Below are 27,578 nucleotides of genomic sequence, written 5' to 3' on the forward strand. Positions count from 1 at the left end.
ATGAGCTGGGATGTTTTGTGAGGCATTATGGGGCGCCAATGTGAACTATGATACCAAACACCCATTAAATGGAGGTGGGATCTGGCACATCCCACTGTGCATTGGAAACATCTACTATAAATAATAATACATAAGTACGGGAGAAGAGGTCGATGTGAGGCACCATGTGTGAGTAGATCTGGTCCCCATTAAATGTTCTCTCTCTCTCTCTTTAATTGTGACTAAAAGAACACTATGATTGGCTATCACATCAGCACCCCATAGGTACATATACTTGTCACTCAGAGACATAGACCAGATCTGCTCCTTACACCTGACACCTCATACACACATCCTACCATGCATTGGGAATATCTCTTGTACTTATTAATTATTATTCACGGGAGATGTTCCCAATGTACGGTGGATGTGCATGTGAAACGCCCATTTGTGAGGAGCAGATCCCATCTCTGCGTTGGGGTATGCTGTGAGGCATTGCGAGGCACCAATGTGAACTGTGATACCAAACACCCACTAAATACCCTCTCTCTCTCTCTCTCTCTCTAATTGTGACTGAAAGAACACTGCGATACGAGGTTACATCAACACCCCATAATCACGTATTAACTAAATGTTTAATATATATATATATTAAATATTATATATTATATGCAAGGTTCAAAGTATCATTACGTATCAGCCGATACGTATCATTCCGGGACCCCTTCAATACGCTCCTACAGTGGGTATATCGAAGGTCTGACCAGTTCAGGGGATAGAGGAGACCTAAACCGATATCGATATTTTGAACCTTGATTATATGTATGTATTATTTATAATTTATTTAGTACACTATATATATAGCTCAAATTGGCTCGGGACTAGGGGGAATAGGTTTCGGGACATTATATCAGGACCCAGAAATCGATTCACCAGTTCCAATTAGTGGAACCAGAATCGGCTCAATCGGTTTGAATCCATCAGATCCATCGGGTTGGACCCGTCCCATTGACAGCCCTAGAAATGTCTTGTGGGGCATTATGGGGCGCCAATGTGAACTCCTCTGATACCAAAGTCTCTCTCTCCATTGGATTAGATGTGCCCAAACACACACAAAAAATAGGCTTGACCCTGAAAAATAGTAAAAACTGCTATTTGGAATAAGCTTGGCTCTTGGAAGTTCGATGCCCAAACTCCAAACCGCATTCGTCTCAGTTAAGATTTTGCTACTTTGGCCTGGGCCTGAGAAACTCCCTCCAGAGTCTAGAGTCCAGAGTCCAGACCTTTATAAATAGTTTGCCAACACGGCACGTTTGCTTGTAGTTGCAGAATGAACAATAACACAAAAATTTGGTTGTAGAGTAGAGAAAATGGTTGAATTTAGATCAATTAAAGCAGCAGAGGCAGAGAGTAAAACACTTGACAAGGAATGGGGAAAGTGCAGTCCATCTAAGAAAATGATAAAGCTCTGTTTGTTAATTTGTTTGCCAACCCCATCCAGCCCCTCCCTATACCTGTGTGCGTATACGCGCAATACATTAACTACATCAAGCAAGCAACACTGTGGGTTTGGTTTGTGTTGTGACTTGTGACTTTTCTTATCGTACTGGGGTTTTGGTGACATTTCCACATCCACCCTTTCATGACTGGAGTAGTCATAAGTCATCCACCAACACCAATTGGTGAAAGACGGGATTCGATTGGATCCCAAGAGTTTTTGGGATCGGCTCCCCACATCCTAGCGTGTATTGGAAATATCTAATCTTACGTGGAGATGTTACTAATGCATCGTTGGATGTGCTGGGGGAGTCCATCTGAATTCCGATATCGAGTTTCCTAAAACCCTCTATGCCAGCTGGCAAGTGGCGACTTTCCATCTTTTCTGACTTCATACTTATCTTTTACACTTATTTGCTTATATTATTTATATTTATTATTTTAAATCTATGATACATGATACAGGAAAAGGTATGATACCCAAACAATTTTAAACAATCATTGAAACCATTTGCGCTAATACCATAGAATCTAAGCCCACACGATGAGGTAGTGTCTTGTGAGCAGTAGGGATATGGGAAGAGTTTGTGGGTAAGAGATTGGTATGAAAACGATATCTCACCATTAAAACCAGAGAGAGTTTTTAGATATTTGAAAAAATAAAAAAGAAAACAGTGTATACTACTTTAAAGCTTCATTGCATAAGACATCAACATGAATATAGAGTAAAATGGTGATTGCAACCAAATGGGTTCTAGTATTCTTCTTCTTCTTTTCTTTTTTGATAGAATAGGAATACAAAACATATAGCTTTCATTTATTTACTAAACGTTTATACTTGATTTATTTATAAAATCGAGAAAAATAATAATGAAATTGTTTATTGACAATTAAGCACCATTAAACACTACATCAACATAACGGTGAATAAATGCCTAATCGTTGAAAGCTTCCCCCAACAGTAGGTGTACACATAAATCAATGCCAATTTTTGCAAGTCTCTATACATGCGGATCGACATGATGGGCTAAATGATGAAATAGCACCTATGTGGCAGTGTTTATTAAAAATGCCCATGATTCCAAACACCACCTAAATTAGTTTTATGATCAAAATTGGCAAGTCACTGAGCGACAAAGTTTGCTTCTTTGAATGCATGATTGTAGAAGATGGTAAAGTTGTTCTAGTTACATTCTTAATAGCATTTCTCTCCTTCAAAAATAACTAGGGGTGAAAGAAAAAAAAAAGGCAAAAAATAAAAAAATTGAACCGAACCAATGAAACTGAACCGATTGGTTCAGTATTTTGGAAAAACTGAAAGTATCAATTCAGTTTCAGTTAACCAAACCAACTGACATACATATTATATATATATATATATATATTTATTTATTATATATAATATTATAAAAAAAACTGATAAATCGAATTAATGGTTAATCGAACCGATTGAATGATTAATCGATTGACTTTGATTTGATTTCAGTTATCCGTTTTTCAAAAAACTGATACCACGAGTTCGGTTAAAAAAATAAAGATGTATGATTAATCGAACCATGAACACTACTATTGATATCTATAAGGAGTTTTGTTCTTATGCTAACAGCCGAAGTTTTCAAATTGAGATTTGTTTCTCACAATTAATTCACAGCCAAGTAAGAGAAAGGTTACCAACGTGCGGTTAGAACATGCTGTTACGTCGGTGTGAGGAGCCATCGGTTAGTACATGCTGTTAATTCAGTGTGATGAGCCATCTGTAAAAAACATATCGGGATTCGGGACACGAAGTTTTCCCCCATAAAAGTGATAAAACCATGTAGTAGCAAAAGGAAATTCATGTGCACTTTGATAAGTTCACATGGGTGGGTTTGTTTATCAAAATTGATTGGTTAAAGCTCTTTCCATGTCATATTTTTTCGGCATTATTGATTTTTCTTTTTTTAATACCACGTGGATTATTTGCCATTTTTTTATTGGATTATATTTGTTGAAATTGATACGAGATTTTGATTGATTACGGCACCTCTTTGTGACCATAAAAATTGTCCTAAATAAAATAATAAAAATAACACCGCTTGGATATCTCTTATAGAGTTTGTTTTAATATATTCATCATCTTTCTACCAAAAAAATGATAAAATACAAAATCCTCCCCTGAGTTTTCTAGCAATCATAAAACCTTCCTTATGTTTATACTTCAGCAAAAGCCTCCCCTATACTTTTTAGAAAATATACAACTTCATCCCTTTCTAGACAGAAAAGGCGACCTAATGTATTTGTTTTTTTTAAATACCTATTTTGCCATTCCTCCAAAACACTAATCATTTTATTCCTAAGAAGTAAGAACTAGAGGCCATCAGCCTTTCATCGCATACCCATGGCCATGGTTTCTCCTGAACAGAATCAATTTCCAAGAGCTTGAGACATGGTCTATTAATCTATCGCCCCCATTTCCTCTCTTCCTCTTCAAAAATAGTCTATAGGAAAAACAAAAGTTTGCAAGTTGGGGTTGTTTTATAGGAAAAACGAAAAGTTGCAATTAGGCTGCAACTCGTTACAGTATTCAAATGGCCAAATGGCTATTCAAGCCTAAAATAGCTAATAGTTTTGCTATATTTTTCAAGGGTCAATGATGAATACCTTTTAAGTGTAATTTCTAACCGGTACCTGATTCAGTAATGGGTTTGGCATGAAACTTAATTTGACTGATGGGTTTACTTCAAATAATTCAATTTTAAGAAGAAATTTTTAATACAAAGTTGAAAGGGGATTCATCTCATGGAATTAAACAAAATCGATGGATGCCACAAGTGCTATTGGGATTCGATTAGACATCTCTCATCACTACTCCAGCTTACATAAGGTGTGCCATCGTCTTCCACCAATTCATGTTTTGTCTCCAAAAGTACCCATTTTCATGGACATTCAACTTGTACATGCTTGATAGGTATAAATTAAATACCTTGAGACACACTCGAGACAAACTTGTTAGCTATCGTATAGTCTTCTACCAATTATTCGTCCCTACAAGTCTAATCTTATCCGATATTCAGCTTTGGAATTATTGACACAAGACAAAAGAGGTTGAAATGCAAGTTGTGTTAGTTAAATACCTTGAAACACATTCAAGTTGGCCTCATTGTAGCGACTGGTGAGGCCGAGATACCACAATGTTTCTTATTTTCCTTGTGTGGTGGTGGGTGTTTGTGAAATTGCAGGCAAAGAAAGAACTGATAAAGACTCGATCGAGTGGAGATGGTGCACGAGATTAGGAAGGCAAAAGAGGCAAAAGCCGAGATGTAGCCAAGGCCAAACAGAAGGCCGAGACAGAGAAAGAGAGAAATGACGACTCTGGTTTTTTGTTATTGGGAAGAAAATGAACAATGTTTTGGAGGAAAGTTTAATAAATCTACATCTAAATAGATATGCATAAGGGTAAAATAGGCATTTTCAAAAATCAAACACATTATTTCGGCTTTTTTGTCTACGAAGGGAGGTAGTTGCATATTTTCTAAAAAATGCAGGGGAGGTTTTTGCTAAAATATAAACATAAAGGAGGTTTTTATGATTGTCAGAAAACTTAGGGGAAGTTTTTGTATTTTACCCAAAAAAATAAACATTCATCGTCAGGCTAAACTGTATAAAAAACGCTAATGAAATTCAAATGGCGCCACTATTATTGTCAATCGAATTAACGCACACGCATCTTAAAATGGAGTAGCAGGTCAGGTCTGGATTCGAGTTGTTGCAGAGAGAAATGGCGCGAAGGAATCACGGCAGCAACAGCACCACCACCACCACCAACAACAGCAACGAATGGGTAATCATTTTTTTCTAATCTTTATTTATTCTTCGTCCTCAGATTCTAATCCTCCTGATCTTTTTTGTCTTAATTTTCTTTTTCTTTTTCTTGCTAATTTTGTGGGCGTGGAACAGACGTCGAGCTTTCTGTCAATGGGGGAGCGGCTATGTGCGGCTTTCATACCGTTTATTGCGTTAATTGAAGTACTCATATTCGCTATGGCCGATTGCTTCGATTGCCACCCCAACAACAAGAAGCCTTCATATAGATATCATGACCTTGCTCGCCTCGCAAAGAATACACCATGTTCGTTTTAATTTTCCCCCTCTAATTTTTTCTTTTTATTTGCCTCCTAATTTTCTGTTTAATTTGTGGTTATTTTTCATTTAGGATTCTTGCATTTTCTCTTCGGCCTGATCATTTTTGTTTTTGGGTTCCTTTATGATAGTTACCGTGAACGAAGTGGAGGCCTTGCACGAGCTGTTCAAGAAGCTCAGTAGCTCCATTATTGACGATGGCTTAATACACAAGGTAGGTGCAAAGATTCGCATCTGAATCATCCACGGATCAATTTCCAACTTTCTTTTTTTCTTTGCTATGGTAGATTTTCTGTTACTTTTAAATTCTCAGGAGAACTTCCTGGACACTCAGAATCTAAGTTCCAAAGAGTGCAAGTGACATATTCTGTGTTTGTGTGGATATTCCATTTCTTTTGGAGAATTTCCTGCCTTTTGAAATGCTTGAATTTTGATGGCTTGCTTTTAATTATGCGTACTTATCAAATATGACAGCTCTGAAAATCCTCCTGTTTAGTAAGAGTTATTTGGAGAATTCTGGGTCTTCTATAAACCTTGTAAGTCCCTTGTCGTGATTAATGGGCTATAGGCTTGAAGTTGCCAATGACTAGCCACTCTCCTCTTCATGGTAATGGATTATTAAGATAGGACCTAATCTAGATGATGTTATAAGTTCCATCTCATTTGATTTTGTCTTGCCTCAATACACGTTTTTAAGATAACACTAGAAATAAAAAAAATGACATAATAGTGGGCAAATACAAAATAATACATTCATATATACTATATGTACAGAACTCCCGCCACTGTGATCATACTTATGGTCACCACCACTGATGAAGTAAGCAATTGGTTAACCATAAAATAGGAGAATCTAGATTCACTAAACACAATTTCAATGCAGAACTAAATACATTATTCTGTGTAATTCAGTTTTTGAACAAACACACATGTTGTAGGTGGTAAACAAACTTCAGGCCCATGTAGCATAATTGAAATGAGAACCTGGAAACACATTTTCATTGAGTTGTCAATGTCATTTGAACACTGTAGGATTTATCAAAACCCACTGAAACCATTTTATACTCGTTAGCATCTTATAACTAATGTATAGGAGCTGTCCTTTACCTTGGGCTAGATTTGCCAGTTTTTACTCTGATGGCATACCTTGATCCTTTTGTAAGTGTTAAGCGACTTTCCTGTATTTACTTTGTATGTTTTTGCAAACCTTGTCTGTCTCATATGGTTATGTTTAATGTGTCATATCTGTTTACTTATCAAAAAAGCGTCTTATCTGTTTTGTAGGAAGAGCTGCAGTTGGCATTATTCAAGACTCCATCTGGTGAAAATCTTTTTTTGGATAGGGTAAATCCATAAAAACTATTCTATCATTATTTTTAATATTTCCCTTTATAAATTCATACCAAGTGGCATCATGAGTTTCTGTATTTCTTCCGACCATGGTTGATTCATGGAATCATGGCATGTTGATTATGACATACATGTAACTTGGTGCAAATAGAAGGCTCTGATAGAGCAAGGGGAAGGCCTAAGGGGACTATGTATTAGTGAGAATTCAGAATTTATGTAGGACTTAAAACTTGAATGAGGACATGGCTCTTTATAGAATTCAATGGTAGAACAGAATTTATATAGCTAACCTATAACAAAAAAGGATTTATATAGCTAATACCAAATAGTAGGGATTAGTCTTTGTCAAGTAGAGCTTCGGACATGTATACATGCATGCTGCTGGAAAAAACTTAGATTTACTTTTAGGGGATGCAATTCTGAGTAGGGTGCCATTGCCTGGTAGAATGGTAAAATCTTGGGCTGACAAGCATGACAGGTTTGAGTCTGAGGGTATCCTCTTCATTACAAAGATTCATGAGGTTACCCAGTCCACCCCTCCAAAGACCCAAGATCACTGGAACCATCGCAGGGTTTATGGCCTTATGCATCATGATTCTGTTTCATGGGAAAGACTTTTTTGGATGTCAGTGAAGTCCTAACTCCTAACTGACATCATGAGCCTCTAAATTTTACTGCATCTTGGTCAATTCATGGGGTTATGGCATGTTGAACTACAGTTTATGTTGTTGAAAGAACTTGGATTTGCTTTTTGGAGGCATGATTCTGTTTCTTGGTGAAGCCATGTTAAGGATATCAACAATGTTCTTTAACACACAAGAATATGGATATATTCAGGAACCAGCTCTGAGTTCAAACCTAGTAGAATATACAAGTTCCAGCATTATTCTGAGATAATTTTCTCTATATATTCTTCTCTTTTTCCTCTTTGATGAAAATAAATGTATTTGTCTGATTTATGTGTGGATATGACACCTCCAAACTGATGGGTTAGTTTAGCCGTGTAAAAACTTGGAATGTGTATCAATACTTTGCACTGTGCACATAATTTCTTTAACATCCTGATCATGTTCCAATCTGAAGTTGGCAAAAAAAAAAAGGTTGCACTAGGCACTCTTAGACAAGGTGTCATGAGAAAGGACATGTAAGGTAGCAACACTTTGGTTTTCCTGTTTTTAATTTTCATATTCTTCTCAATGTCTTAACATTATTTATGTCCTTTATAGGATTTTTGGCTTTAGTGACTCTTGGACTTTGCAAAAGGGCCAACTTCCCACTCAAACTATGGTGAAAAGGCCATTTTAAGACAAAAACAAATTACATTAGAGATGCCATTGACAGTTCTGTTAAAGAAAACAAAAAAAAAGGCTCTTTCGACTCATTTTCAAGGGAAAAATAACATGTGGGTCCCAATTAAAATACCCACCTCTCTCTCTCCCCTCTTCTCTTCTCTTCTCGTTTTTTTCCCTTTCTCTCTTCTCTTCTACCCAATCCCCTATTCTCTACAACTAAACCACACGACCACCCAGGAATCCTGTAACCTCCAACTCAAAGTGATCTCTTGCAGGCATCTTAAAGCCTTCAATTTCTTCCAAAAGTTTTGCACCTATGCTGTCATCTCAATTGTCAACGATGAGTCACAACAGAAGCAACCACTGCAGATGCAGAAGCATAAAACACCAATTAACAGAGGAGACGGAAACCCCGAATGGAATCAGAGAAGTTCGTGTCTTGTTCAAACATCTTGTGGTTGAGTTTGATGGAGCCATTAGATTCATTAGTTATTAGGTTGATCTGCCGATGGAAAACAAATCGAATTTTGAATTTCTCTATTCATTACCCAAAGATAAATTATGTACCACTACGGGCACCTGGAATTCATTATCCAGCCCCAACAGAGGTTTATTACCCAGCCCCAGCTCCACCTCCGCCACCTCGTCCTATTGCTCATTATCATCGCTCCTCCACCACTGCCTTCACCGTCGTTGTTGTTGGTATATCCTATGCCATTGAAGTGGTACAGATTGGGATCAGGAGGATATAGTTGGGAGGGCACTCGGGGATGGTAGTGGGCAGTGGAATAGGGGATTGAAGGAGGGGAGGGGAGAAAAAGAAAAAGAAGAAGAAAAAGGATGTGAAGGAGAGAGAGAGAGAGAGATTGGTGGGTATCATTTGGCTGTGGGAGGACACTTAGGGACGGTGGTGGGCAGTGTAGGGGATTGGGTGGAAGGAGAGAAGAGAAAGAAAAAACAAGAAGAAACGAAAGAGGATAAGAAAAGAGGAGAGGGGGGGAGGGAGGGATGGTAATGAGCAAAGTTAAAGGGTCACTAGAGCCAAAAATCCTTTATTATTCATTGTCATGTCCCCTTGCCTTGATTTCTAAAGGTTGACATGATGAACAATTATGGACACTTGAATACTTGGCACCCCTGCCATGTATCAAGGTAACAGTGGTAACCAATCTTCAATGCTTAGCCTGAGCATGATAAGGTAGATTAAAAATATGTATGGCACGCTTGCATGCACTTTGGAAGTTAAAGTGTATAATGGCTTCTCTTCTGTAAATGAAGAGCTGGAGGTTATTATTTCAACTTCCAGCCATGTTTCCTCCCTTCTTTGGGATCTAGACCAGCTTGATACTTCATATCTCAGTTATAAATTGGAATTTGTTTCTTATTAATATGCACACATGGTTCCTTGTTATCTAGTCATATTACTTCCAGATATGCAACACTATCCCAAAATGTATCCTTGCAAACTTGAAATTGTTTATTCTTACATGAAAAAAAATGTAGGCAAGAATATTTGTATAAGTTTGCCCTTTTGGCTTCATGATGTGCTGCATTTATCTACTATTTTCTTTTCCTTTCTAGGTTTTTGATCTTTTTGATGAAAAGAGAAATGGTGTTATTGAATTTGAAGAGTTTGTCCATGCACTCACTGTCTTCCATCCTTATGCTCCTTTGGAGGACAAAATTGATTGTAAGGGTTCCTGAAGTCCCTTCTTTGCTTGTTTATATACAATTGAAATATATAATTAATTGGTATAACACCTTCAGTTTTTTCTCTGAAATTCCTGCAGTTGCATTTCGGCTGTATGATCTAAGACAGACTGGGTTTATCGAGAGGGAAGAAGTGAGTATCTTGACATGTATGACACAACTTTAGATGTTTTTTTTTTGGGTAGCATAATTAGATTTGCAGCTACACAACTCAAAGGTGTAAAGTTTGAAACTTTGAATACTTGGATTTGCACTTTAATGCAAAAGGGAGGGATACTGAATGCATGTTTTTCCACTACATCTATTATCATTTTGATTAATTTACTTGGAGACCTCAGTTTATGAATTACTTACCTATGGGTTGAAATGTGTAATTTGTTTCTAATTCTTGGTTTACAAGTGAGTGCCAAACCTGTCAATATTGGGGAACTTGGAAGGGCACTTCTAATTGGAACAATGGATCTACAGTTGCTTATCTATGTCTTGGCGTGATTTTTGGCATTTTATCATTCTATAGTACAGATATTTGATGTTTTGTCCTGTACTTAGCCTCTTTCTTTTCTCAGGAAAATGGTTCTATAGGGCATCCCATGTATAAGCCCCTTGGAAACCATTTGATTTGATCCATTTAATACCCATTGGCATGAATACCCTCTTACTTTTGCCATAAGTTCATTCATAATAAGATCAGAAGGGATTTTTAATGAAGGGGAGAACAATCTTTCATTAGGCAAACCTTGATGGTGTAACCATAGATGTAGATATTATCCTTTTCCATAAACCAATAACGTTATTTAGTTATCTATCAAAAAAAAAAAGTTTCATAAGGCAAAGGCATGAGATAGTTGTCAGGACCTCTAGATGTGTAGGGATGAAAGTCTCAAACTTGAGACTTAAGAGTCAGGTGACCCCTGCTGTTTGTTGTGTGTGTGTGTGCATTGGTTCATTGTGTAAGCATACTCATATGTCATATGACTTTAGCTCCTTGTTCAACTTTTTCGATTTTGATCAACAGAGCTTCTTTTTTCAATTCCATATATTAACTAGAATATAAAACTTCCATACCCTTTTAATATCACCTTTTGGTTTGTCTCCCTAGTGTGTCAATAAATGTTCTACACTTGAATAGATTTGTGCTGTGGAAGGGAGTTTTTTCATTAAGGGATATTAGTTGTCTCCCTGGAAGCTATGATCTGATTTTATGCTTCACATCCCATTGTTTTGGCTTCATCATGTAAGGGAGGCAGTGTTACAGCATTTGATTCCTTTTTTTTTTTTTAATCAGTAAAAGAGAATTTTGTTTAAAATAGGTCAAGACAAAGTTTTACAACAGGTAGATGTGAATGCTGCTTCCAATTAGTACATATTTCTGTTCCACTTTACAGCATTTGATTCTTTACCTTGCATCCTTTATTTTAATTGTTCTGACAAGAAAAAAAATCCCATCATCTTAATAATGTTTGCTCAAAGAATTTTATTTTCATTTAGTGAAGAACAAGGTTCAAAATGTCGATACATCCAATACACAGGAAGGGGTGTATTGAGACTTTTTACCTTACGCTCTTTTTTTTTTTTTCAAATTTCAGTTTTAGGTCTGTTTTTATTGTTTAATCAATAATAAAAGCAGTTTCCTCAGAACACTTTTAAATAGGTGAATTGAAAACTCAAAGATACAATAAGATACACGGGGTTGTGATAATTTTAGTTTTTCTTCACAAATTTGTTGTCCATCATATATTCTTTCATCCATATCATTTTCATTCTGCCATGAATATTTTTAACCTTGTGAAAAATTATTTTAGTAAGCTATTACTGTTTCAGGTTAAGCAAATGGTTATTGCTATTTTGATGGAATCAGAAATGAATCTGTCAGATGATCTTCTTGAAGTTATTATTGACAAGGCATGGGTTCAGCCAATTTAAGTTTCCTGTTTTATTTTTGTATAATCCTTTAAGGGCTGTAAACTTACTACATTATCAATTTTTGGGCAGACATTTGAAGATGCTGATACAGACATGGATGGAAAAATTAACAGAGAAGAATGGAAGGCTTTTGTTCTTCGACACCCCAACCTTTTGAACAATATGACACTACCTTATTTGAGGTATACCACTTGTTTTTGTCTTATTCTTTTTTATATTACTATTATAGCATGTAACTACTGCCTTTTTTATTTTTAATTTTTTGATGAATGAGGAAATTTTATTAGAGAAGGGAGAATAAATAGATGCAAGAGACTCATGGAGAGGCATGAGCTGCGACCTCTCCAAACAATCAAAAACTAAAACAGATTACAACTGTGCCTAGTACAACTGTTCCCTATTTGCCCCTTGCTTGGCTAAACAATCAGCCATAGCATTAGTTGATCTTCCCATCCATTGTATTCTGACACATAGATTTCTTGTCAGCCACTTGAATTTTTTAAGTTCATTCTTAAAGAACCAAACCAGCCTTTGGGTTCTGTAGCCATCCCACAACCACCTTGGAGCCATCTTCTATTACTAGCTGTTCCACTCCTAGTTGTACTGCAAACTGTTGTACCCCTTGAAGGGCAGCTAGAAGTATCGCCCTGGTGGAGTCCCATTCACCTAAAGAGCATAAGAGAGCCACAGTACCACTTTCATTCCTTAGAGCCCCTCCCATCGTAGAGAGACTTGCGTTACCTTGACTACTGCCATCAAAATTTAGTTTCAAAAAGCCTTCAGGAGGGGGTACCCAACTCATGTACACCTTGATTTTCAGAGAGGAGCTGCTTGCTGCTGCTGCTGCCCAATGTCTCCAAAGATCATTAAAAGAAAATTGGTGAAATAAGTCCAAGGATTTCAGCCACGAGATAGTCCTATACAAGATACACTCCTTCGGTTCATGTTGGCTTTTCTCCTTCTCTTAGAATAACCTGGCATTCCTTTCTTTCCACATTGTCCATAGCAAAGCTGCTCTTGCACACATCCACATTATCCTTCCTCTTCATTGGTGCCAAGCAAAGGTATATGGGTCAAAAAGCATGCTTACTTTTGCTGGCCTATTCCACTTGCACCCAAAATCGAGAAGAACCAATCCCACAACTCTGTAGTAACAGAATGGGAAATTAGCAAATGGTAACAATCCTCACCATGAGATCTGCAAAAAGTATACTAATTAGGTGAGATGCAAAGATAAAGTCTTCTCTTTTGTAGATTATCCAAGGTGTTTACTTTCCCATAGAACACTTCCTAATAGAATGCCAAAACCTTGGGGGGTACAGGCCTGCACTAAACCTCCTTAAAAGGGAAAGACTGTAGAGACAGAGAACAGCAAAGGGTCTTAAAGAAAGAAGCACAAGAGAAATAACCCAAGAGCAAAGGTGTCCAAATCCTTTTGTCTGGCACCGTGGGATCCAAACAAAATTTTTCAAGAAAACTTAATAAGCAGGTTAGACTCTCAATCTCTTCATCCCTTAAGCCTCTCCAGAAACCAAAATCCCAAACTGGTGCAAAAGGAGTTTTCCTAATGGGAAAAAAATTTTGATACAGGCTCTTTTTTTAAACCAAGAGATCGTAAATAAGGGAGGAAAGAGGTCCTTCAAAGGAGCCTCTCCAACCCAAGTATCATCCAAGAAAAGGACCGAATTACCATTACACCTAACAAAGTTGTGAAGTTAAGGGAGATTATTGTGAATTGCCTTCCAAGGTGTTGCCCAAGTTGCCCACCGAGAGATCCCAACATCCCATCATGCCACAATCTTTCTCTCTAATGGCCATCTCCACAACCACTTCCCCAATAATGTTGTATTATTTTGCATTATATTCCATATTCCCAAACCTCCTCTTTACTTCTCCACACCACCTCCCACTTTAATAGATGATCCTTCCTACTTTCCCCCAGCTCCTAAAGGAATTCCCTCATTAACTTCTCCAGTTTCTTAGCTTCCCTAGAGGGTACCTCCTAAAGATAGACAGAAAATAGGTTGGTAGGTTAGCCAGGGCAACTTTAATCCAGGTGGCTCTACCCCCAAAAGATATATAATTCTTCTTGCACGAAGCCAATCTCTTTTCAAACTTCTCTACAACCAGGCACTAGAAACTACTCTCCCTAGGGTTTGCCCCTAATGGGAGTCGGGAGTCCCAGGTAGGTCATAGGCCAAGTAGAGATAGAACACTCTAAACACCCCGCAGACTGCAATAATCTCCACTTCTCTATTTTCTAAATTTACCCCTACCACACTACTCTTTTCAAGATTGACTCTCAAATTGGAGATCCTTCCAAACCTTTTCACCAATGTTAATTCTCTAACCATGCCTTTTTTTCACCCATTTACCACTCCATTACCCAAAATAGAGAAATGACTAGAGCCGATACAACCACGAATCCACTTACACTACCTTTCTCCAGACCCATAGTTTCTCAATACTTGTAAGAGGAATTTCTAATCCACTAAATCATAGGCCTTTTCCAGACCAAACTTACAAACAAAACCTTTCTTCTTGGATCTTTTCATTTACTCCAGGCAGTCATTAGCTACTAGAATCTGGTTTGTAATTTGTCTCCCTTGTACAAAGGCCCCATGGGATTTGTTGATTAAGGAAGGAAGAACTTATTCTATCCTCAAGGACAGTGCCTTAGCTAAGATTTTGTACATACTAGTCACCAAGCTAATTGGTCTAAAGTCCTTAGGATGAATAGCATCAACCTTCTTAGGAATTAAAGCCAAAAAAGTAGCATTAACTCCTGGGCTTACTATGTAAATCTGCATCTAGGCTCGATGCCTTAAACCTATCCTTCAAAAACACTGCCCTTTTAATCTCCTCTTCTTCAAAACTTCTTTTCATCTCCCAAACTTGGCCATCCAAACCTTCCAAAGGTAATCTCTCATTCAAAGGTCTTCCATAAAATGATTAACAAACTCTTGGTTAGTAATTCTATCCCCTTCTAATTCTAATTTGGCTACAAAATTTTTCCTTCAATGCCCATTTTCCAAATCATGGAAAAATCTGGTGTTCCCATCACCTTGTTTAATCCACTAATGCCTTGATTTCTACCTCCAACAAATCTCCTCCCTTAGCAACACATGTTCCAGATCCTTTTTTCAGCCGTCTTCTTTGCTCTCTATCTTGTTCATTCAACAACCCTCGGAATTCCTTCTCATCCTACTCTTCAACTTGAGTGATAAGGTTCAACTTTTGTTCCTCCACTCTTCCGAAATGATCTCTGAGGGCAGCTGGAGCCAGAACCTGGGAAGGATTTGCAATTGCTCCTGGAGAGGAAAAATTAACATTCTCCAATTTGCAGATGACACTCTTTGTTTTCTTTACGCTGATCCTGATCAATTAGAGGTGTTACTTGGAGTTCTTTGTTGGTTTGAAGTGGTCTCAGGATTAAAGGTGAATCTGGGCAAGAGTATGACCATTCCTATAGGACAAGTTGCAAATTTGTAGGATTGTGCTAGAGTGTTGGCTTGCAGAGTGGGTTCCTTCCCAATAAAGGATTTGTAGTTGTCTTTGCTTGGATTTCATCATTTTTTGCTGACAACTACCTTACTGTGTAAGCTTGGGCAGTGTTGTATTTACTAACAAGGTAGTTGTCTTGACTTCACTGACAACTACCTTTTCTTCTTCTAGAACAGAAGTTCTGTATTGAAACTATCTTCTTCCAACATGCCCACCTTTGTTTGCAAATCAACAATGCCCAAGCTTACTGTGCCATCCATGTCTGAATCTGAATCTTCACTGGCTTCTTTTTCAGACCATTCCCCATCTTTTAAGAAAGATCTTTCTTTTTATGCACATGGGATTTCATCTATCAGGTGAAAACACCTTCAATTTCTTTGAAGGGACCCACTGTAAGGAGCAATTGGAGAGAGACCTTGCTCCTGAGTTGTGGCAACTAGGTGAAGAACCCAAGGAAGACGACGATAGACTGTTTTTCCCTTCTAGCCTAGTTATCCCCTTTTTGATCATGTGAGTCTTAAGTAGACCTGTTCATGGGCCAGATAGCCCGACGGGATGGCCCGGCCCGACCCATTATTAAGTCGGGCTTGGTCATACTTTTAGGCCCGCAAGATCGGGCTCGGGCTTTCTCAAAAAAGCCCGGCCCGAGACCGAGCCCGACTTGATACAATATATTAAATAATAAAAATATATTTTATTTAATAAAAAATATATACAATATTTTTTCTTTGTTCTTCTCTTTTTTTCCAAGTAATAGTGAGACGTTTATTATTTTTGAGTTTTGAAGGTTTTTAATATAAATAAAACACTTTTTTATTGAATAAAAAAAGAAAACAATTTTCTGTTTTCAAATTTCTGGTCGGGCTTGGGCCCGGGCTTCAGGCTTTATATGAGGGTCGGGCTCAGGCTCAAGACTTAGGCCCAATGGTTGGGCCGGGCTTGGGCTTGGGCCTGACTGTATTCTGTTGATACATATACAAAGCCCGGCCCAGCCCATGAACAGGTCTAGTCTTAAGTGACTCACGTGTCTCCCCTATGGCTGTTTCAAAAGAGCCAACATGGGCCTCTTTTAATCCTTTGGCCCACGACCCAACTGAATATTCATGAAACATGGGCTTTTGTTCTTTTGTCAGCCCATCTTTGAAGACTGCGAGCCCACATGACTTTATAATCTTGTGAGTTCAATCTCCAACTGGTCAAACTCTTTAGACCTAGTCCTTTCCTGAACCATCACCTCCTCTTTGTTTAAAACTGCTAATTTGGTGCCAGTTACGACCTGCGCAAAAGTCCAGCCGCCCTCCAGTCTGTTTCCTTCACCTGCACACATCAGACTTTCCCCTTGTTCTCTACCTTTTGGTTTCCCCCAACATCTGCATTCCCATTTTAGTGCAATTTCTATTCTTGTTAAACCAGCCAATCCCCTAGTGCTGCACAGCTCTTCTTCAACCTTCTCATCTCCCTCGCTGTGAGCCTCTTTCCAAAGCAGAGCTTCAATGGATGAAGCCATCCAGACTGATACAAACTGCCCTTACACTTTCAGATCTATCTTTCGTGGTATCTCCTCTGGCTTCACTCCACTTGGTAAGATAGCTGCAGAGTGGAGATCTCCCCAGTAAGCATCTTCAGGTGTCCCTCGACACATCTGTGCAATAGATTCAGCAATTTCTTGCTTCCACAAGTGAAAAGGCAAGCGTAAGATTCTCACAGTACCCCATCTTCAACAAAGAGGTCTCTGGAGTTTGACCCTGGACACCATTTTGAGATTGTAAATTTCCCAAAGTCTGCTTGGATGTTTAAGGACGCAATTTCTACTCTGTTCTCAAGCAGATGCAGCACTGCCTTACACTTCTCAAAAGGGGTTAAAATGAACATCCTCTTCAACTTCAATCTTTCTGTTAATAAATCTGCAACTCTACTCCAGTCTTCAAACCCGGTTTCTGCTTCAACTACAAGTTTATTTTCCCAGTCTTCTTTCTTTAGATTAGCTTCCATTTTGTGTCTCCCTGCACCATTCACCAGTATTAGAACCTTTTTCTTGCCAGGCACATCCTGGCTAGCAGTAATAAGTTTCTTTTCCTTCTCTGTTAAATTTTCTACTTGTTTAGCCAGCCGTCCAATGCAACAGCTCACTTAACATCTCGTTAACTTCCTTCCAACCCTGACCTTTTATTCCCTATGGGAAACAGACAATCTGCTTCCTACCCTTACCAAAGTATTCAACCAGTGATATAAATGAACCTTTAGAGTTTCTCTTGCATTCTACTACATATCTTCTTCCAGCTTCTGAAGGGTACCCCTTCCAGTTGGGTTGCTTACCTTCGTTATTCGCTCCTTTCACAAAATCTTTGAGCCATTCAATCACTCCCAAACCTTGTAGCAGCACCATCCCCTACTACATATCTTCTTCAAGCTCAGCAGACATTTCAATCTCATTTCTTCAATCAGGAACTCCTTAACTTCTACCTTCAAAGTTTTTTTCCAATGGCCTGTCGCCACAAACTTTCCCGTGGCCTTCAAAGCCTACGGACCTCAACTCCCACTCTAGTAGCCTCACACAACAAAATGGTGTTACTGCCTTTTTGAATTTTACCAAGTAACTGGCATAACTACACATATCTTCTTGTTCCCAAGAGACACTAAACCCCATTTATGTCTTTATTATGGCCTTGATGATTGAAAATAATTCCTGGGTGACTGTTGGTTTTGGATTTTCAGCCTTTCCAATTGGGACTTGTGTTTAGGGTTACAACTTGGGCTGGGTTAACCCAAAGCCATCCCAAAAAAGTCGGCTTGGATTGAAGTTCAGATTGGGGATAGGGTTGAAAAATATGGGTCCCACTTAGCTTCAACCTGAACTGACATGTCTATATTTTGTATGTTTCAAGTATTATATAAACATGTATGGTAGTATGGTAGAATACATGTATAACATATATGTAGTAATCTTAAGTCTAAAAAATAAGAACATTTAGCAAAATGAAGTGAAGAAACCAGGCTATCCTGATCAAAACCCAACCTGAAAAAGTTGGGTTGGGTTAGGGTTGACCTCAACCCAACTTGATCCCTACTTGTATTTCAACTTGGAAGCAGTCTGTGTTTGCTTATGGTGTTTCTACTTACATTATTTCTCAGGTAGATATCAGGGGTTAATCATTACTAATTAGAATGCTGAAAGTGTGGGATTCAGTCCCAGTCTGGGGTTTGAACATTAAAACACCCCTGCCAAAAACAAAGGAAAATTTACCAACTAAAGTAGATCTCTCGCTGATTACCTGGAATTGAGACCTAACTTTTCTATAGGATTTGTGTCAGTGGTTAGATAATGTTTTTTTAACAAAAATTCTATAATTGGGACTATATTCTTTCTTCAGCCCTTTTTGATTCCCACGATTGGTTGTTACAGTAACTTGTATTTATTTTCAGAATCATAGTTTAGGAGTCTTACGTACGTAATGAAGTAAATGAGATAAAACTTATATTATCAACTGCTTAAATGCACTATAGATCTATAGCCAGTCGAGGTGAATAGGTATAAGCCTATAGGAAGTCTGTCATAAGTTTTGCTCGAGTCTTTTATTACTTGCAAAATGTTAATGTTACTCGATACATTCATTATCCTACAGGGACATCACTACAGTGTTTCCAAGTTTTGTTTTCAACACAGAGGTTGAGGACAACACCTGAATATAGAACAAACAAGCACAAGACATCAAGAGAGACCATCAAGGGGTGTTTGAAAGCTTCAGTTCGTGTCACTTCTCCAGGCCATCAACAAAGTTGGGTCTTCTATCTGTTTTGAAGCTATACCTCGCATCATCCGTGCGGCTGGTAAGGATACTCGTTCTGCCAAAGCTCATGACAGACCATAATTGCTGCTGCATTCGGTTGCCATTGAACATGAGTGTGTTGATGTAAATCCTTCATAATTTATACTTGCACAGCGAACGGAAAATTAATTGTATTGATTAAGATTGTCGGCAGAGGTACTCTGTGTTCCAGTTGTCTGTAATTTTTATTCTGTTTTTTCTCTTTGTAGCCCGATATAGTCTCCTTTAAGGATCATCCCTGGTTAAGCTTCCAAAATGGACCTGAACTCGCTTTCCATCTCTCTGAATTATGCATCATGAAGCATTTTAATATTCAACCTATATATGGACGGTTTCGAAGCTTTGACTATTTAGGGACCCATTTGGATCAACTAACCCATATTTACATAATGGACCTGTCTATTTTAAATGGTAGCCCTTTACTAGATAAGTACGTCACAGAATTGATATGATTTATTACCTTTATTATTTGAGAAAAAAAAAGACACCATATACTAATTAGGAATTGTTTACGGATTTTTCTCAAGGTCTCTCTCTCAATGTCGCATTAAAAAATAATTTTATACTGCCGTTATCTAGGGGTGATTATCAACCCATCCTTTATTTTCTTTTTAATTTGGTAAGAAAGTCAGCAAATGTGTGTTGAATCCAATTAATAAATTAAGGCTATATTTGGTTTGAAGGAAAAGGTAGAGAAAGGAACAGAAACATTGGTTCGTCTAAATATAAGATTTGTAAAGGTTTTCCTACATTTCCTTCTTTTTCCTACTTTTTCTTTCAAACCAAACACAGCCTAAGGGTTATTCTCTGAGAATTCGGATTAGCTTTCAGCTGGTTGTGGGACCAATGGTGATGCCCCAGTGATAAAATACATGAGTTATATTGAGAAATTAAATGGTTGTAGGTCCCATGTATTTAGATATATCATTTGTTCCATAGTCCGTTATACAACTATAATCCTTACTCCTTATCTGAAGCACACCTTTACTTTTATGACTTTCTCCTAAACTAACCGTAACATTTTTGATATCTCCCAGTGACCCCCTGTTAGACATTTGCCATTAGAAAACTAACGGTATCCTTCCCAAGACCAGGGATAGTTGGGACCAAACATTAGGTAATGTCTTTTTTTTTATTTATTTTTATTATATTCAAAACTAGTTAGTTTGCTAGGTCTATTCAAGCTGCACCTCTTAACTCCCTATATATAGAGAGAGAGAGAAGCTGTAGAATCAATGATAATGCTCTTGCAGGAGTCTTTTGTGTACCTTTGCTCATGTTTCCATGTCTCCTTTCATTCATAATTCATAGTACAAGTAATAATGCAGTTTGCATTGTAGTAAAGAGGGCTTGTAATTTAACTCCACCAAATACTTGGTCCTACCCACCAGATTTCTTGTTACCTTTGAATGAGAAATTGCAATGAATTGCTTATATTGTCCTATCCCAGTCATAAAATACATGAATTGGGATCTCCTCCCATAAAAAAAAAAGTTTCAATATATTCCAACACTATTTATCATCGTACAGTCTTATTGGTGGGATGTATGTTGGAACTTGGAAGGTAATAGGAGGGTTTATTTTTGAAAGGAGATCCCACTTATATAATATATAGACTTTTTTAAAACATTTTACATGGGCGTTATCATTAATTTCACTGCCCACTGCACAACTATTAGCCTTCAATTAATCCTATATCGTCAAGAAAAGGGAAGGATAAGGGCAGTTTCACATAGATAATATCCCATAAATTTCGGATTTTCTGTTTCAAGAATAAACGGATTAAATTTTAGATTCTGGGTCAAATGTTAGTAAAATCTGGAAACAGTCCAAATTGTTGATTTGGTCAAAAACCATCCAACCTGGATGGTTCACCCATTGGCACCTTGCCCTATTATTTTTATCAAAAAATTCCTTTCGGCTTCATACAATTTTTAATATTTTTCACAGATAAAAAATCTAAAACTAAATTAAAAATATAATTTAAATATAAAATAATATATATTACATGTAGAACATAATCATATATTATTTATTGATAAATTACTTATTTATACATATATATATATATATATATATGTATGAATTTAAGCATGGTCTGATCCATTCGACCGCATGGAGGTAAAAACTATTTCGACTCCGCGCGTCGGGTTTTAAAACATTGGTATCAAATGAAATTAGGAACACAGCCTGATGGCCACCCTCCTATGATGGCCTACAGGAACAAATCTGCTGAGTAGTTCGTTGGGTCGATCCATGTCCATACCCCGATACCCATGCCCGAAACAAAACGAAAAGAAATTTTAGACTTGTGTATGACTAAACGGAGGAAGTTGAAAGTAAAGCACACGGCGTCGAAAACGTGTCGCCTTTTTAGACTTTGTGGATAACAAATCCACGTGTCGATCTATGATAGGTAGAGTCTCTGGCTACAAGTCTACGACCCGACAGCTCACGTGAAATGTAGCCTCTCTTGAATGCCAACCAGGTACATAGTAATCCAGATCCGTTGATTCCCCCGAATCCTCCAAAACGAAGAAGTCTACCCCCCCCCCCCCCACAGACTGATTCGGTCTGAGTCTTTGGAGCTTAGGGACGGTCGTCGTCCGCCTCTCTTAGAATCTCTTTGGTCTTCACCACCGGAATGCCCCTCCGGTGGAATCTCTCCACCGGTCTTTTGATTCCCAAAGGCTCATCTGCATCCACGGACGGTTGGAGGCTGGATTAAACGCTTTGGTTTTACAAACAAACGAAATTTGGTAAGTCATGGTTTTTTTGTTAAATTCTCTTTCTTTTACACTGCTTCCCTGCTTTGGTTACTTACAGTGGCTCGTCGAAACCCTTGCTATTCCTTTTCTTTCGGGAATTCTAAACCAAAAGCACTTAAATCAACTCTTTTTGTATACTGAGCTAGACCAAAATCACTTCAGAAGATCAGATCAAGGAAATAATCGATAATCAATTATTTCTCCTCCTCCTCCTGCCCAATCCCCTTCAAATTTACACGGCTCTAATTCGTTGTCGGTTTTGTTGAGACTTATTTGGTTAATGAATTGAATAATACAATTTTGTGTGTGTGTGTGTTTTCTTTAGTTTTGAATTACTTTTTTTCTTGTGATCACAACATGTATGTTATCTGTTAGATTAAATTTGGTACTATGGTTGATTTGTGCCTATATTTGAAGTTACGCTACCCCCCCTTTAGTCCTCCTTGTATCATTAATCTGTACTTGTACTAGATGCCATATGGAGGCTTAGCCTTTTGAAGCTTCTTTAACCCCATGACGAAGTGGAAATACATCATCATCAACATGAATCCTGTTTGGCCATTCTGTTCTGTTTAGTGCCATATCTAAAGAAGCCTTGCTCCTCTAAGATTTGGTGTATCTCTCTTAGAGTCATTTGAATTTGATACTGAAGATGGATAGATAGTATAATCAAATGGTTTGCTTTCTTTTTAAGAGAAGAAAAAAGAAAGATGTTTTAGTTAACTTTTATACAATACATTCTAAGTCTGATTTGACATTGAAGGGGGCAATGGATGGTGGAGACCCTAGTATCTCAGGTAGTCCACATGAAGATGATATGGAGGTCGGACTTCCATCAGCACCTAGGTTTGACATCGACTTGGAGGAGGAATGCCAGAGCACAGAACTTGCTCATCTTGAGGTAGTAGCCGAGTCCAATAGGCCTGTGAAGGACAAGACCAAGGGAAGTGACGGGGTACCAGAAATCGATATGGAGTTTGAATCTGAAGAGCGTGCCTATAATTTTTACAACAAATATGGTGGAAAGGTTGGTTTCAGTATTCGAAGAAGCTGGGCAAACAAATGCAAAGATGGTGTTGTGCGGCGTAGGTTGTTTTGCTGCTCAAGACAAGGTCATCGCAGTCATGATAAACGAGATGTGAAAAATCATCGTCCAGAAACAAGAACTGGCTGTTTGGCACACATGGTTATTGCACTCCAACCAAATGGTAGATATCGTGTCTGCCAATTTGAACCAAACCACAATCATGACGTTGGAAAGCCCTCAAAATCTCGCATGTTAAGGTCACAAAAGGCATCAGCTGCTGCTCAGGCTGCTGAAACTGATATATCAGATAGTACAGGATGGGGCTTGGGAAGATTAATATGCATACAGATGTCCATAAGAGCAGCTATTGAGCTCGATGTCTTCAATATAATTGCTGAAGCTGGACCTGGAGCACAATTATCATCATCAGAGATGGTTACCAAGATGCCTACAACAAATCCGAATGCAGCTACTGCTTTGGACCGTATACTCAGGATGCTTGGTGCAAACTGCATCCTATCCATGTCTATGAGACCATGCAATGAAGGGGAGAAGAAACATGAAAGGGTATATGGATTGACAAGCAAGTCACGCAGTCTAGTTACCACAAATGGAGAAGGAGCTTCGGTAGCACCAATAGTGCTAGCTAGCTCTGAAAAGGCAGTCATAGAGAGTCTATATCTGCTTAAAGATGCTGTACTTGAACAGGGATGTATACCATTCAACAAGGCTCACGGTTTGAGTTTCTTGGAGTATGCAGCCAAAGAGCCAGGAATGAAGGCAGTGTTTGATCAAGCCCTAGGGACTAGGTCAGCGATCTTCTTCCATGAGGTGTTGAAGGTGTACAAGGGTTTCAATGATATCAGAGAGTTGGTGGATGTTGGAGGAGGCACTGGAAGCTTGCTTGGTATGATTGTCTCTAGGTTTCCACATATTCGGGGTATCAATTTTGAGTTACCACATGTTATTGCTGATGCTCCTAAATTCCCAGGTTGCTCTCTCTCTCTCTCTCTCTCTCTCTCTCCAACAACTCTCTCTCTCTAACATATCATTTTCCCAGGTGTAGAGCATGTTGCAGGAGACATGTTTGAACAGGTACCAATAGCACAAGCTATTCTGTTGAAGGTATGTTTTCTGATTGGTCCTGTCCAATGATTATAGTTTTGACCTGTAGAAGTTTGTGGCATAGAGAAATGCTGAAATGGAGAATATTAAGAGAAGAATGGGTATGGGTTGGATCTGGACACTCTAGAAACAAAAAATGAAATGACAACTAATTTGGAAGTTGATATTTCATGGTTGCAGTGGATCCTTCATGACTGGGATGATGCCCGATGCACCAGGTTGCTAAAAAATTGCTGGGAGGCATTGCCTAATGGGGGGAAGGTGATCGTTGTGGAGTTCGCTCTCCCTCCGGTGCTGGGAAACAATGTTGAGTCTTTGAATGCATTGACCCCAGACCTCTTCGGGATGGTATTGAATCCTGGTGGTAAGGAGCGAACTATAGCAGAATACACCGACCTGGCAAAGGCTGCAGGGTTTTCTGAAATCAAGCTTTGCCCAATATCACAAGGCCTACTTGTCATGGAGTTGTACAAGAAGAATGGTGGACCCAGGCCCCTCTTACCACGCCCCACACTTCTCATACCACATTTCATTCTAAATGGGGCACCAACAACACTTCAGTAGTACTGTCTTACAACCGACCAGTTTATCCATTACAATTAAGAAAAAAGCGGGTAATTCGAGAACTGAAGATGCTAATAGCATGTCAGGAAAGCGATCAAATGCCATTACAATTAAACATGTGCAGTCTTAACCCGGAAGACAGTCAGGACAGGAAAAACCAGCTGGGACAGGAGGCGGCAACCGTCACTGACACTCCATGTTTTTACTATTCTGACAGGAAGGAAAAAAGGTAATGCATTGCAAACACGATGCCTCATGCGCAGCTTCAGAGAGCAGTTTTACCTTGGCTAGCTTGCACTTGCACATAAGAGGTGGTGCTTGAATTATCAATCAGACCATACAAAAGTTGCCCAAGTCATCGAATTGATCATTTACCTACTGATTAAGAAGGAACCCAGAAACCATGAATCAGGAAGAAATTCAACGAGGGTATTGATGAACTTGAGAGAGACTCAAACTCATGCCTGAACTCACTCATTGCTGTGTATAAAACAGTCTCCGACGGTTCACATCTGATTTAAAGTGGCCATGCTATAAGAGAGAACTTCCACTGCATGCGCATGCGCTGTGGTGCCTGGTTGATCTATGTTTATCATCAAAGTGTTAGCACACATGACACCTCCCTGGATTGGAGGTAAAGTGAGAAGATCTTTTTAACAAATATTGGCGCATGAACAACAAGAATTGCATTGGTAGTGGTACCATGACCATCATTCGGGTTGTTGAAATTGTCTATATTGGTTACGTGTTGCACCTGCTGTGATCTGAATTAAAGAGTGGAAACTCTACAGTGTCAACAATGAACTTAGATATACAAAAGAATACTTTTGTTTGCTTGGATTGGCATTAAGAAGTTTTAACATGGAGAAAGTGACGGGATCACCTTGGACCTGCAACAAACAAGACGTGTGCAACTGGCTACGAAGCTCAATCAGGATTTTACAGCTAGTAGATCCCATGTGATAGTTGTTTTTTATTAAAGAAGAAATCCCAGCCCCATAACATTTCGGACGATCTTCGCCGTAGGGGTGTCAATTGGACTGGATTTGGTCCAATCCTATCCAGTCCAATGTGAGCCTATTATAAATGGACTAGGTTCAATTATTTTGGACCAGTCCAATTGACACCCCTACGGCGAAGATCGTCCGAAATGTTATGGTATCTTATATTAGTATGGACCATATATTGGCTTAATCCAACCCAATCCAATATAAATTTATTATGGATGGATCAAGTTCAATCCAATCTAATACATATTTTGAATCAAATTAGTCCAATCCAATGTCTTAGTGGTCCATCCAAATTGATTTTGGACTGGACCGAGTCCAATCCAAAACCGGTCCATTGACACCCTTTCTTGGCCGTATTAACAAGAAAATATTGAACCAATGTTTGGATTATTTAAAATGGTGGTTAAGTATGGTGATTTGAATCAAATATCAGAAGCCTTCCCTGTCGTTATAAAACCGGGTAGTTTTTATGTAGACAATCAAATATCCGGACTCATATCAGAGGCTTTTATATGAGTTCGGATTTCCTACACATTCATCCTTACACATCTTGTACATCAAATTAGAGGGTGCCATGTCAGCACCCTCTCATGCACGAGTCTAGCATGTGCGAGTGATATTAATACAGACGTTTCAAACCTCCTCCCGTTACATTTTTTATATATATTAAAACGACAGTAAATTTTAAATCAAATAAAAAACAGGGGTTAAGGATTTATTCTTCTCTCTTTCCTCAAATATTCTCCAACTAACTGAATAACCCTATCAAAAAGAAAAACAGGGGACGAATTCAAAAAAAAAATATTGAAACGATCAGCTATAGCTTATTTGAGTTGCAAAACTTTTTTATTGTGAAAATCATTGATTGTTGAGTCTGATTAACAAAAAACTATAGGAGGTGATAATGCCCTGTATTTTCAAAATTTCATTGCCAATCTACTTATTATTGAAATCTAGAGAAGATCAGTTCAATACCTTGAACATTGACTCAGGTGGAGTTTCGTCGATATTTAACAAAATTGAGCAAACGAAGTGATATCTTTAGTGTTATCCCCTGTTTTTCTTTCTGGTAGAGTTATTCAGTTAGTTGTAAAAAGATTTGAGGAAAGAGGAGAAGAATAAATCCTTAACCCCTGTTTTTTATTTGATTTAAAATTTACTGTCATTTTTAATATATAAAAATTGTAACGGGAGGAGGTTTGAAACGTCTGTGTTAATATCACTCGCACATGCTAGATTCACGCATGAGAGGGTGCTAACATGGCACCCTCTGATTTGATGTACAGGAAGATTTCACTTGCTTGAGCAATTGTGTTATTGATCGACGACCATTTTGAAGCCCATTGAATGCTGGGCCCAGAAAGTCATGCATATGTGCGTTGAATCTAGATTTCAACCATTCAACCGGGGATAGTGAATCATGATCCTCCAGTCCTAGAGATTTTCCAGATTAGAAGACTCCATTATCTCATTCAGATGAGATCGAATCATCTGCTCTTTCTAGGCATTCCAATCCACCCTGTCTAGGTCTAGCAACTCTAGTAAAATCAAATATATGTTACAGTTGGTTCCAGCCATGGTTTTCAAAACCGGACTGGACCAGACAGTCAGACCAAAAAAAATAGAACCAGTTCCGTTTTTCCCAGAAACAGGATTTCCCCCCAAAACCATTGATTTTGGTCAGTGAACCGCAGAACCAGGCAGTTAACCATTCGAACGATTTTAACCATTTTTTATTTTTTTGTCAAAACAGGCCGAGCGTTCAGTTTGAACAGTCGGATCATTCGACCCGGTAACTGGACCCCTGACCGATTCAGTCACCGGGTCGGTTTTAAAAACCATGGTTCCAGCAGTACAAGCTTGTTTATATGCCACCACAAAAA

At 38.4% G+C, this 27,578-nt stretch overlaps 2 protein-coding genes and 1 pseudogene across 3 annotated transcripts; all 3 read left to right on the plus strand.

Annotated features, from left to right (window-relative positions):
* Positions 1 to 5,135: 5,135 nt before the first annotated feature.
* Positions 5,136 to 19,457, plus strand: LOC104586607 (calcineurin B-like protein 10). 2 transcript variants are annotated; one of them, XM_010243894.2, is made up of 9 exons: positions 5,136 to 5,296; positions 5,413 to 5,584; positions 5,727 to 5,809; positions 6,880 to 6,939; positions 9,819 to 9,927; positions 10,028 to 10,080; positions 11,769 to 11,849; positions 11,940 to 12,052; positions 18,998 to 19,457. In XM_010243894.2, the coding sequence occupies exons 1-9, from the start codon at positions 5,234 to 5,236 to the stop codon at positions 19,056 to 19,058; spliced, it is 795 nt and encodes a 264-aa protein (XP_010242196.1). In that variant the 5' UTR covers positions 5,136 to 5,233; the 3' UTR covers positions 19,059 to 19,457. The 2 variants fall into 2 exon arrangements, with proteins under 2 accessions (XP_010242196.1, XP_088746196.1); XM_088890070.1 differs by lacking the exon at positions 11,769 to 11,849.
* LOC148790569 (uncharacterized) lies at positions 8,131 to 9,231 on the plus strand (annotated as a pseudogene).
* A 2,246-nt stretch (positions 19,458 to 21,703) lies between the features above and the next one.
* Positions 21,704 to 25,521, plus strand: LOC104586605 ((S)-scoulerine 9-O-methyltransferase-like). The gene is made up of 4 exons (XM_010243893.2): positions 21,704 to 21,960; positions 22,733 to 23,987; positions 24,057 to 24,121; positions 24,302 to 25,521. Exons 2-4 carry the CDS (start codon positions 22,739 to 22,741, stop codon positions 24,683 to 24,685), a joined length of 1,698 nt encoding a protein of 565 aa, XP_010242195.1. The 5' UTR covers positions 21,704 to 21,960; positions 22,733 to 22,738; the 3' UTR covers positions 24,686 to 25,521.
* The last annotated feature ends 2,057 nt before the right edge of the window (positions 25,522 to 27,578 follow it).

This window comes from Nelumbo nucifera, chromosome 6, assembly GCF_055504915.1.
Source record: "Nelumbo nucifera cultivar China Antique chromosome 6, China Antique-T2T, whole genome shotgun sequence".
NCBI classification, from domain to species: domain Eukaryota; kingdom Viridiplantae; phylum Streptophyta; class Magnoliopsida; order Proteales; family Nelumbonaceae; genus Nelumbo; species Nelumbo nucifera.